This window comes from Chanos chanos, chromosome 2, assembly GCF_902362185.1.
Source record: "Chanos chanos chromosome 2, fChaCha1.1, whole genome shotgun sequence".
In the NCBI taxonomy this organism is placed as follows: Eukaryota; Metazoa; Chordata; class Actinopteri; order Gonorynchiformes; family Chanidae; genus Chanos; species Chanos chanos.
In genome coordinates, this window is record NC_044496.1 from 31752493 (window position 1) to 31764526 (window position 12034).

The window sequence follows — 12034 nt, forward strand, 5'->3', positions numbered from 1 at the left end:
ATAGAAACAAGAGAAAGTGACTATGGCTTCATTTCACCTTTCCTACAGACCCTAAAAAACCCTCCCATCAAAATGGGTCTACATGATCCCAGTTGTTTCCCAGAATGTTTCCCTGGCTTGGATGTGAAGTTTTATTTGTATAGCAGTTTTTCATCTTGCATTGTCACAAAGCAGCTCTACAGGGTGTCAGACCTGACACCCCCGGTGAACAAGCCCGGGGCGCCAGTGGCTAAGAAAAACACCCTTTAGACAGAGATGAGAAGAAATATTGGGAGGAACCAAGATTCAACAGGGGGAACTCATTCTCCTCTGGCTGGCCTGAGGTGGTTAAGCCACTCGACAGAATATTCCAGAGATGAGAAGAAATATTGGGAGGAACCAAGATTCAACAGGGGGAACCCATTCTCCTCTGGCTGGCCTGAGGTGGTTAAGCCACTCGACAGAATATTCCAAAAAAGCAATAGAAGACAAAATGATCTATGAATGCTAGTGTCCTTAAAAACTAAAAATGTTAGAAATAATCTTAAAAGACAGTTCTGTTTAAGATTGTGGCGTGTCATTCTTAGTCGATGGAGTGCCCATTGTTACGCAGGTGCCAGCCACCACATGGCAGAGCTGGCAGACAAACATAAAGTAAGAGACGTGTGCATCATGCCTGTCCTCAGCTGAGCATGCAGGGAGAGTTTTTTCACTTACTTTCTGAGAGGTGGAAAGGAGAAAAAGAATGCTCCCTGAGACAACAAAACTCTATCAACACACAGTCAACTATCATGAGTGAACAAATCTCAGGTTATTATTCTCTTCTCTCAAACAAGAAGAACTGAAAATGAGGCAGTTCTGGAAAGTGATTCTAGTAGATGTTAAGGTAACCCATGAGAACAAGTACAAGATTTAAAGTATTTGACATTATATGTACTTCAGTATCAACGGTGCAAGTAAATGAAAAATGAAAAAAAAACCCAGTAGGACTTTTCCTTTTGTATTTTCTGTTTTATGTGTGCCTGTGAGTGGAAGTGAATGACTTTTCCTTGTTTCTGTTTTTATATGTGTGTACATGTGGAAGTGAATGACTTTTCCTTGTTTTCTGTTTTATATGTGTGTATCTGTGGAAGTGAATGACTTTTCCTTGTTGTTTTCTGTTTTATATGTGTGTATGTGTGGAACTGAATGACCTTTCCTTGTTGTTTTCTGTTTCATATGTGCCTATGTTTGGATGTGAATGAGCTGCATGACTGTCACTAAACATTAGGACAGAATCAAGTTCACCCAGGAAGTGTTTGAGGGCACATGGGAAGTGGGGAATAATGACCAGGGAGGTAACGGTTATGTCATTAAATGTGTAATATGGTAGTATTTGTCTCCCCTTAATGAACAGCACAATAGCCAGAACGATAGGTGATTAAGTGGCCATGACACGAGATAAGGCTACGAAATACTACACAGTAACTCAACAACTACTGCAGACAGACAGAAGAGTACTCAACTGATCCAACAAAAACAAAGGAGTCTGCAGTACTGATGACCCTTTGTCTGGCTATTCACAGATATTACAGCTAAGACTGTTGATCAGATGAAAAAAAAAGAAAAAAAAGAAATGCAATAACTGACTCGCTGCTCCCTTTTGTGGCAAAAAGAGAGAGGAACAAAGGAAATGCCATGACTGTTCTGTGACTGGTTGTTTGCCACAGGGCTCGTTAATTCTTCTTTTGCCTTTGTCCCTCTTAATTAAAAATTAATTTAACTTTAACTAACTCCACCAACACAAACACACACACACACACACACATTACAATCTCTCTACGAAATCTTACTTCCTCCCTTTCATCATCTTGCACTCGGATCTCGTACCTCCCACATCCACACATATACTTCCCCATTACTTCCACACAACCCATTGTATGCAATACTTGGTCTTGTCTTGTCTTGTTATGTCAGTCTGTCTGTCTGTCTGTCCGTCCACCTGCTTGGTTTTGTCATGTCCCATTATGGCCAGTGATGTCAGTCTGTTAGTCTGTTTGTCTGTCTGTCTGCCAACTTAGTCTTGTCATGCTTGTGTTTTTATGTGCCTGTCTGTCCTTTTGCTTGTTGTTGTTATGTCCCATCATTCCTCTATCTGTAGTTCTGTCCTGTCTGTCTGTCCGTCTATGAATTATGAGGGAGGGAGGAAGGGTGGGTGGGTAGGTGTGTTGCGGAGCGACTTCACTGAACGTACTGAATTTGCACTTGTTTAAAATAAATAAATAAAGTTGTCCTCCGAAGAGGGGGGGTGGTGGAGGGCCAAAAAAAAAAAAAAAATTAATTTAACATATTTAAAATATATTAAAAATATATGAATGCATTGCAAACATATAGTTTGCAGTCCTAAAAGGAGCCCACACACTTTGTGTAATACCTTTTCTAACAGGCTGTCGGCCATCTCATAAATGAAAAACTGTCAAAATAAGACTAGATGTATCAGAAAGTCACACACACACACACACCCATCATCATCATTTTCGGCTGCTTATCTGGGACCAGGTTGTGATGGTAGCAGGCTGAGGAGGGCAGCCCAGGCGTTTCTTTGCCCAGCCACATCCACCAGCTCCTCCTGGGGGATTCCAAGGCATTTCCAGGCCAGCCAGGATATATAATCCTCCCAGCGTGTTCTGGGTCTGGCCCAGGGTCTCCTCCCAGTTGGTCGTGCATGGAACACCTGCACAGGGGCGCACCTAGGAGGCATCCTGACTAGATGCCCAACACACACACGCACACCCACTAATATGTGTACATATATATATATATATATATATATATATATATATACACACACACATACATGCACACACACGGGCCAAAAAATTACATATAACACACGCACACATGCGTTGTGTTGTATATTGTGTATAATAAGACGACAACCACTGGTTAACCAACCAAGGGGCAGGATTTATTCTCTCCTGATCACAGCGTCCAGTCGACTGTGTGACACACAAAAACAGCAATACAAAAACTTCATAAAAGTGTTTGTCTATATATATATATATATATATACGCATGTAGATAATATGTGTGTGTGTGTGTGTATACATACATACATACATACATACACACACACACACACACACACACACACACACACATATATATATATATATATATATATATATATATATATATATATATATATATATATATGAGATGAACTGGTTTTGTTTTGTTTTTCTTATTTGCATTTTCTAAGAATTGTCTGGAAGAAGCTTGTGTCTGTGTATGAGGATCCACTCAGGTGCAGCGGTGTGTATCCACAGAATAATTCCACAGTCTGACTTCATCTAGGTCTTCATCTGAGTAACTTCTCAGATGAAGACCTAGACACTTCTCAGTCCACATAGGGTCTGGCTCACATGTGCAGTCTGAGTCACTGCGCTGGATCTTGGACAGCTGCGTATCTCTGAGCTTTGTCTAATGGAGTCCCACCATTAGGAGAAGTTAGCATAGAGAACAGATCAGTACTGGATCAAACACAGCTAGCTCTTGTATTGGTGGACCAAGACCCCAAGGACCACAGAGATCCCAATCACATGACATCAAAATCTAGGCCATTAAGAGCTGTTCCATCAGCCTTTTGCCATGAGAAATGTCTGGTCAGACACAGTGGTGTGCCTCATATGTCCTTGACAGGGACAGAGACAGAGATTGTGTCAATTAACTGCTCACATCTGCAGAGTGATGCATCCAATCACACTGTGCAGGCCACTATTCCATTGTTCAATGTTTCCTCTCTCTATCTCCGTCTCTCTCTTAGATGTATGATGTATGTGTGTTAGGGTTTAGAGCTGGTCCTCTGGAAAATGTTTAGTTTAGTATTAGATCGACATGTTGTGCCATATACATGTTGTAAATGCCAAGAAAAGTAAAAACAGGGGAGTTGAGCCTACAGGCAGAAACTGAAGTGTGAGCAGCCCGTGACACACACAGTGCAACATTGGACAGACCAATCAGACGCCGTCCTGCGGCACTGCTTCCGCACCACGGACTGGGATGTTTTCCAGATCGCGTCTAACAGCAATATCAACGAGTGCACTGAGCACGTAACAAGCTACAAATGCATTGACGACGTTGTACCGCGGATAACTGTTCGGACATATCCCAATCAAAAGCCGTGGGTTAACGGCGAAGTTTGTTCGGCGCTCAGAGCATAGACAGCAGCCTTCTACTCCGGAGACCCAGATGAATACAGGAAAGCCCGGTACATGCTCAAGAAGACAATAAAAACGGCAAAATGTCAATACAGGGAAAAGGTGGAGACATGTTACAGTGGCTCCAACACCAAACACATGTGGAGTGGACTAAGAACCATCACAGACTTCAAAGGAAAGGGCTGTAGCATGTTTCTCTTCCAGAATTCCTTCTATGCTCGCTTTGAGAACAACACCAAACCGGTCCTACTGCTAGAACAGGACAACTGCCCACTCCAGCTATCTCAGGCAGACGTATGTAAATCTTTCAGAAGGGTAAACATACGTGAAGCTCCTGGTCCTGACAGTATCCCGGGCCGCGCTCTCAAAGCATGTGCATACAAACTGGCAGATGTCTTCATGAACATTTTCAACCTTTCCCTGAAACAATCTGTAGTCCCCTTATGGTTCAAGAAGACCACCATCACTCCAGTCCCAAAGAAAACAAACGTGAGTTGCCTTAACGACTACCGCCCAATAGCACTCACCTCCATGGTGATGAAGTGTTTTGAACGCGGTCAAAACTCACATCACATCCACCCTGCCCACCACACTGGACCCACTCCAGTTTGCCTACAGGCCAAACAGGTCCACAGATGATGCGATAGCACTCGCACTGCACACCACCCTCTAAGACCTCGATCGGAAAAACACCTATGTGCGAATGCTGTTCATTGACTACAGCTCCGCCTTTAACACTGTAGTGCTGTCCAGACTCGTCACGAAGCTCCAAGACCTGCGCATCAGCCCCTCCCTGTGCAGCTGGATCATAGACTTCCTGACAGGCAGACCCCAGGCAGTAAGGATCGGCAGCGTCACCTCCTCCACATTAACAATCAGCACTGGTGCCCCGCAAGGATGTGTGCTCAGCCCCCTGCTGTTCTCCCTGTTCACCCACGACTGCACGGCCTCACAAAGCTCCAACACTGTCATCAAGTTCGCCGATGACACCACCATCATCGGCTGCATCACTGACGGTGACGAGTCTGCTTACAGAGCTGTGGTGAGAGCCCTGACATCGTGGTGTCCGGACAACAACCTCCTGCTCAATGTCAGCAAGACCAAGGAGCTGATCGTGGACTACAGGAGACTGCAGGGAGAGGGACACACCTCCATCCACATCGGGGGTACAGCAGTGGAGAGGGTCAACAGCTTCAGATTCCTGGGGATTAACATCAGCGAGGATTTAAGATGGTCACACCACACAGGAGTGGTCGTGAAAGCAGCAAGACAGCGGCTCTTCTTCCTCCGATGACTGAAAAAGGTTCGGGATGGACCCCAGGATACTCACCAACTTCTACAGGTGCACCATAGAGAGTATCCTGACTGGCAGCATCACGGCCTGGTATGGCAGCTGCACCGCTCACCACCGCAAAGCTCTGCAGAGGGTGGTCAGATCAGCGCAGTGCATCACCAGGACTGAGCTGCCAGCCATCCAGGACCTCTACAGCCAGCGCTGCAGGAGGAAGGCAAAGCGGATCCTTGCTGACCCCAGCCATCCCAGCCATAGACTATTCACGCCCCTGTCATCCGGCAAACGGTACAGGAGCATCTGGACCCGTACCAGCAGGTTCAGAGACAGCTTTTCCCCCAAGCAATCAGACTTCTGGATCACTGACACCACACATGCACACATTGCTTGGACCCTTAGACTGAAAGAGGTCTACATTACATTGCACTGCATACTCACTCAATACTGCACTGTTCATCTACCCAATCCGATACTGTGTACACCACAACTCTCTATGCTGCTGCACATGCTGTTGCACATGCACTTTAAGACTGTTCCACTCAGGACTGTTCATTCACTACGCACTCTTATACTCCTACTCTTATATCTCTTATATTTTTATATTTCTACGGTTCTGTACATTCTATTTATTGCACATGTACATATATATTCCCTTATATATCTCCCTATATTACCCCTATAATTACCGTTATTGTTCTTTCATTATTATTATTTTTATTTAACTGCTACACTTTGCAAGTTGAGCTGGCCCCGAGCCCAAGAATTTCATTGCTGATAATGATGTCCACATTGTTATCTAGTAAATGACAATAAAACTTGAAACTTGAGTATAGCTTAGATTTTGGGGAATATGTCTGACATTTTGATGAATGAAAATGCAAATGAAATCAAATTTTAATGTAAATCGCACACACACTGTGAACAATGAATTTGTCCTCTGCATTTAACCCATCCAACACACAAGTAGTGAACACACATACCAGACGCGGGAGCAGTATTCCTTGCGCCCAGGGAGCATTAAGGTTAAGCACCTTGTTCAAGCGCACACAGCCATGGGAATCAAACCAGCAACCCTCTGGTCATGAGCCCGATTCTCTAACCTTTAGACCACAGCTGCCCGTAAATCAGAGTTATGCCGGTGAAACACGATGTCTGGTTGAGCTTTTAAGTTTTTAAGTGACCTGTGAAATCAGAGGAAAAACATAGCTGTATCATCCATGAACACCAGTTTCTTGTCTGAATCTTTTAAGTGTCTGTCTCTGTGTGTCTGTCTCCACTCCCTCCCTCAGGTCACAGGTATCAGGCCTTCTCCTTCTTCTGTTTACCCACACCCATCTTCTCGCCACAGTCACAGCTACCTACATTTCTATTCATCACTACACTCTGCCTTTCTCTCCCTTGAGTCAGATATATTCATTTTTTGGAAGTGAGGCCACTTGGGAGTGGGAGAAACTCAGATCAATAATAAGAGTGAAGCGATTTTTAAAGTGTTTCACATAATATGAAATACTATAAAGCGCTTAAGATATATGCTCCAAATGCATTAGCATTTATGTGACTGTATTATTAACATGTGTGAGAATTGGTCACTGGAACTTCACTGTGATTACGTTTTTTTGGCCATGACTGATAATCTGTTATTACAATAACAAATACAGCAATAGATAATTGAAATACAGTGATTATAGTTATTATTCATGAAACTTCTGTGGGTGATAGGTAATAACTACTGGTCAAAAACAGATTTTGCTACGTGGCTGTAATAAGAAGGTCTTATGGTGTTTGAATGAAAATGATTGGTGACATCGGGAATGACCACTACGCACTGGCTTGTTTCAGATTTGACTGTGGTAATAAACAGTGTTGCCCAGTCTGGTAATCCAAATCTACCCAATTTTGAGATTAAAGTCCTACATCTACTTTTAAATCATGTCTAATCTACATTTAATACATATGGTCTAATAACATCTAATCTGTCATGTGTCATGTCCAAATTCATGTCCAATAAATGCCATTCTGTAATAGTCCAGAGGAAGAGAATGCTGGATTGTGTACACAGATATGCCTCTCACTCAGTGTTTCATGATGGATCATGAAGACATACGTCAGAGCAGAGGCAGGCACACCGGGCACCAGCACCATCCTAGTGGAAAAGAGCTAAGAGACATTGTGTTCCACAAACTTGAGGAAACCACTGGGCAGACAGCATGGCTGGAGCAGGAATCTTCCCTGTAACCTTATGTGACAAACACATAGCAATATAAAAGCCATTCCAATGCTGACCATCATTAACCTGTCCATTATCTCTCTGGTCAGGAGCCTTGTTCTGCATGCCCATAACAGCAGAATGAATGGTCAAAACCAATATTTCTGAGCTGGTAAAACACAAACTTCATTTGCAAGAGAGGTATCACTGAGAGAGTGTGTCTGGACGTGAAAGTGCTGCCTGTTTGCATTTTGTCATTCACGGGGTAAGTGTGGAAACTGGTTTCAACACCCTGTTTAATATTGTATGAAAAATCACCGCAGGCACTTGACAACGCTACACTGCGATTAAAAAGTAATGATAGCTAAAGATTTTCACTTCTTTTCTTCAGTTCAGATTTATGTCATGTTGAAAACAAACAAACCAATTAAGTCCTTCTTCACGTTTAAAATCTTTTGCGGAGCGCCGCTTTAGACCTTGAACTTTTTCCCTCTTCATTCGCAGTCGCGTATCCTCCTGAAGGACGCCTATTTTTGTCCTTGGATAAAAATATGAACATGAATTGCGAACACCACATGGACTTTCAAATAATATACTAAAACATACATTCTACAAATCGACTTTAGTTTGTCATGTCTATCACCGATGTCCTTATGATGTGTAAGTTTTTGATCACGTAACATCTATCACGCAATTCCTCCTGGTGTTTTTGTAGAGAGAGATACGGATTTTCGGCTCCTGCAGGACAGCCTGATTATGTGACATGCATCGGTAGTAAGCGCAGGAGACTGATCCATTCAGCGCGACCCAGCCGTGTATATATATTTTTAAATATATATGTATATACTTGCAAACGGACACCCTACCATCTCCTGATTTTTCATTCTTGGTTTAACCATCATCCCCCCTCCTCCAGACATCACATCCGGGTCAGCCGCCAGTCATTGCTCGTGTGAGAGACTGGTCCTCCGTACAATCGTTTACTGCAGCCCTCTATCAGCTGTGCTGCGTGCTACATGGATACTATACCCGCCGTCCAGCCATAGTGCCATCACGGGCGACTGGAACTGGTGTGCGACGCAACCATCCACACATCGGGATGAAGTTCGACCATTCAGGCACATTTTGGTAGGCTGGTTATTTGTCAGCGATGTCAAAGAGCTTGAAGAAGAAAAACCACTGGACCAACAAAGTCCACGAAACGGTCCTCTCCAGGAATAAAGAGGGGGAGCTGGGGTTCGAGCTGAAAGGAGGCGCTGAGAATGGCAATTTTCCCTATGTTGGGGAAGTGAGACAGGGCAAGATAGCCATTCAAAGCGGCAAGCTGTCCCAAGACGAGCTTCTGTTAGAGGTCAACGACACTCCAGTGGCCGGTCTCACAATCAGGGATGTGCTGGCCGTTATCAAGCACTGCAAAGACCCTTTCCGTCTGAAGTGTGTGAAGCAAGGTGAGGTTGTACTACAGCGTAAACATCATTGCGCTGCCGCTCGGCGAAGGCAATGTCTGGTAGAGCGACCCCGCTGTGCACTCCTCTGCTTGTCTAGGGCAGGCTACAGCAACACCAGTAATTAATTTATCATGCGATCACAGCGTCAGATGAATGTTGACGTTGACTTGATCTATGCAGAAGACCAAGTTTTTCGCGCTGCCCTGAGCTGTGTTTTAATTGTCGTAATAATTACAAGGTGGCTGCCGGGGTTGCAGTCGTAGTTTTTGTGTTAGTTACAGAGCAGTTTTATCTGACAGTGTCAGATAAAATGAAATGTGTAGCTTGTTGCTGAATTGCTGGGTTTATGTTATCGCACGCTAGAGGGTGTGCGCTCTACTGTATTCCGAGATGTCTAATTTATGCCCTTAAAACATGCCGGAAACATGCACATAATTTTGTGTGTTACTCTCCATTTGGTAAATTGTAGCTGCTGCCACCGTGAAAGCTGTGCTGTTAAACTGAATATGGAACAATGAGACGCATGTGCACAGATAAATCTATTGTCTGAAACAGCCTATTGCAAAAGGCGTAGTGGTAGGTACGTTTACTGCTGGGTACAATCCCATTTTATATGAAAATCAAATACTTCATGAAACCGTCCCCAGATCGAGACCTCATCTGTATGTCGGCCACACGTTTTAAATTGGTCAGATTCGGTTCAGCTCATAGTTTATGCGAGTATGTAGCGTGTAGTGAGAACGTGCATACATAAATGTCTGTGTGTCCAATGTATGGAGGAGAGGAGGGTGAAACACTGGAGGCAAGTGAATTACACGGAGACTAATTGTTGTGTACACACAGAGGCTGGGGGGCCTCAGAGGATCTTCCATTAATAACAGCTCTTCTGATTTTGCTATCTTCTGTAACCATTCAGAGCAGTTTGACAGCTCTGTAGAGAAGCTCAGTGTGTGTTCTGTTGTACTGGAGACTTGAGGCAGTTGTTTTGGATATGGACTGGGCCCATGACCACGGCACATGCTCCCAGCTCAGAGAGTGGAAATGCTGGAGTTATCATAATGACCGATTTATGTCAGTCGTTAAAGAAGTATCATCATCAGAAATGTCATCAGCTGGCTTCAGCACATATTTATTTGTGTGTTTGTCAGTCAGCATTCACAGTGCAATACAGTACAATACATCTCAATACATCACAGTAAAATACAGTACAATACATCTCAGGTCTTCGTCTGAAATACAGCACCATGGTGCCTAATGTCGGCAAATAACAACTGTTTCAGCGTAGCCTTAATGAAATGCAGCACAACCCTAATGATGACAGAGAGCACATAGATGGCTGGGACACTACACATTTCTTTTTTTTAAATCAAGTTTTATTATGTTTTCTTTGAATTCACTGGTTCCCTTATGCCAGTCATACACTCTGAATGATCCTAACTGTAGCATTCTAAACACACACTTGGGTATATGGATTCAAAGCCCATTTTTCATTCTTAATGTGCTTTGTTAAGTGTGGCATATGGATGCGGATGTAGGGACTGACATGGCATTAACTGCATTTGACGGTTCTGAACATATTTCCATAGGCCTATCTATAATTTCATATGTGATTGAGAGGCCTCTGGTCTGCTTCCCTGTGATTGATGGCTGTGGCATATGTTAACGGGGATTATGGGAATGAATATCAATGTGAGATAAGAAATGTGTGTCGCAGTAGAGTGTTGGACTCTTTAAATCTGATAAAAGAGGATGTGGACAGACATACTGTCAAAAAGACAAATGTTTCATAAGCAATCCCCGCCATTAAACCTGTGAAGTCAGATAACGTTTAAATGATAAACTCTGTTTTATATCCTACTCCATCTGCTGGGAAATGACAGATGTGTATTTTAATGGGATGAACATGATGCCTGTGTCAGTGATTTTGAGTGTGTTTCTCCACATGTCTTTGTTCAGCAGATCACAATGTCATCGTCACACTCTAAAACAAGCCTGTTTTTCAGAGAATCCTCAGAACTGGACTTTAAAGAGCACTAATCAGATTGATTTATGCTGATTTATTCAGTCTGTCTTTTGAACGCCTGGATTTGATGGACACCCCACATAACCAATACAATGCATTTGAACATGACTGTAAGTCGGGGACGTGAGTTGAAGTCTGGCCTCTTCCAGAATACAAGGGACAGGAAAGTGTGTGTTATTTACTCTCATGCTGTGGGCTCTCAATCTTCTCTCTCCTTCTTCTCCCTTCTCTTTTAAATTCTCTCTCTCTCTCTCTTGCTCTCTGTTAATTTTTATGATGTTCATTCTTTGTAGAAACATGTGCATGATGCTGTAGTGCAGGCTTGTCATTCAGGTTGACATTTTAATCTATAAGCAGTAGAGCGAAGCACAGGGCAGAGCACCAGAGAAAGAGACTGTGTCTCTGCTGTCAGAGCATTGCTTTTAATGACTGACAACAGTCCTCACTGGTCCTCATGGACCTCTTCTTTATTCACACCCCAGTACACTGCTGATTAGTTAGAGAAGCTCAGAACGCTGCTGATTGGTTAGAAAACCTCAGAACATTACTGGTTGGTTAGAGAACCTGAGAACATCACAGATTGATAAGAGAACTTTAGAACATCACAGATTGATAATAATAATAATAATAATAATAATAATAATAATAATAATACGTTTATTTAGAACCCAATAGGTTTATTTAGAGCCCAATATCACTATTTATAGTCTCAAAGGGCTTTACATGTCTATAACAAAGTAAAATCAAAATTATATTATGCATAAGTTCGAGAAAATAGATAAGAACTTGAGAACATCACATACTGATTAGAGAACTTGAGAACATTGCAGATTGATTAGAGAACTTGAGAACATCATTCTGGGAGCAAAAGTTGTATCAGTCCTCAGA

The 12034-nt window shown here is 43.0% G+C and overlaps 1 protein-coding gene across 1 annotated transcript in view; it reads left to right on the plus strand.

The window, feature by feature from the left end:
* Positions 1–8825: 8825 nt before the first annotated feature.
* magi2b (membrane associated guanylate kinase, WW and PDZ domain containing 2b) overlaps positions 8826–12034 on the plus strand; it is a 117734-nt gene continuing 114525 nt past the window's right edge. The window contains exon 1 of the mRNA XM_030794276.1: positions 8826–9123. Coding sequence (XP_030650136.1) covers positions 8826–9123 — 298 coding nt within the window. The remainder of the gene's footprint in view (positions 9124–12034) is intronic.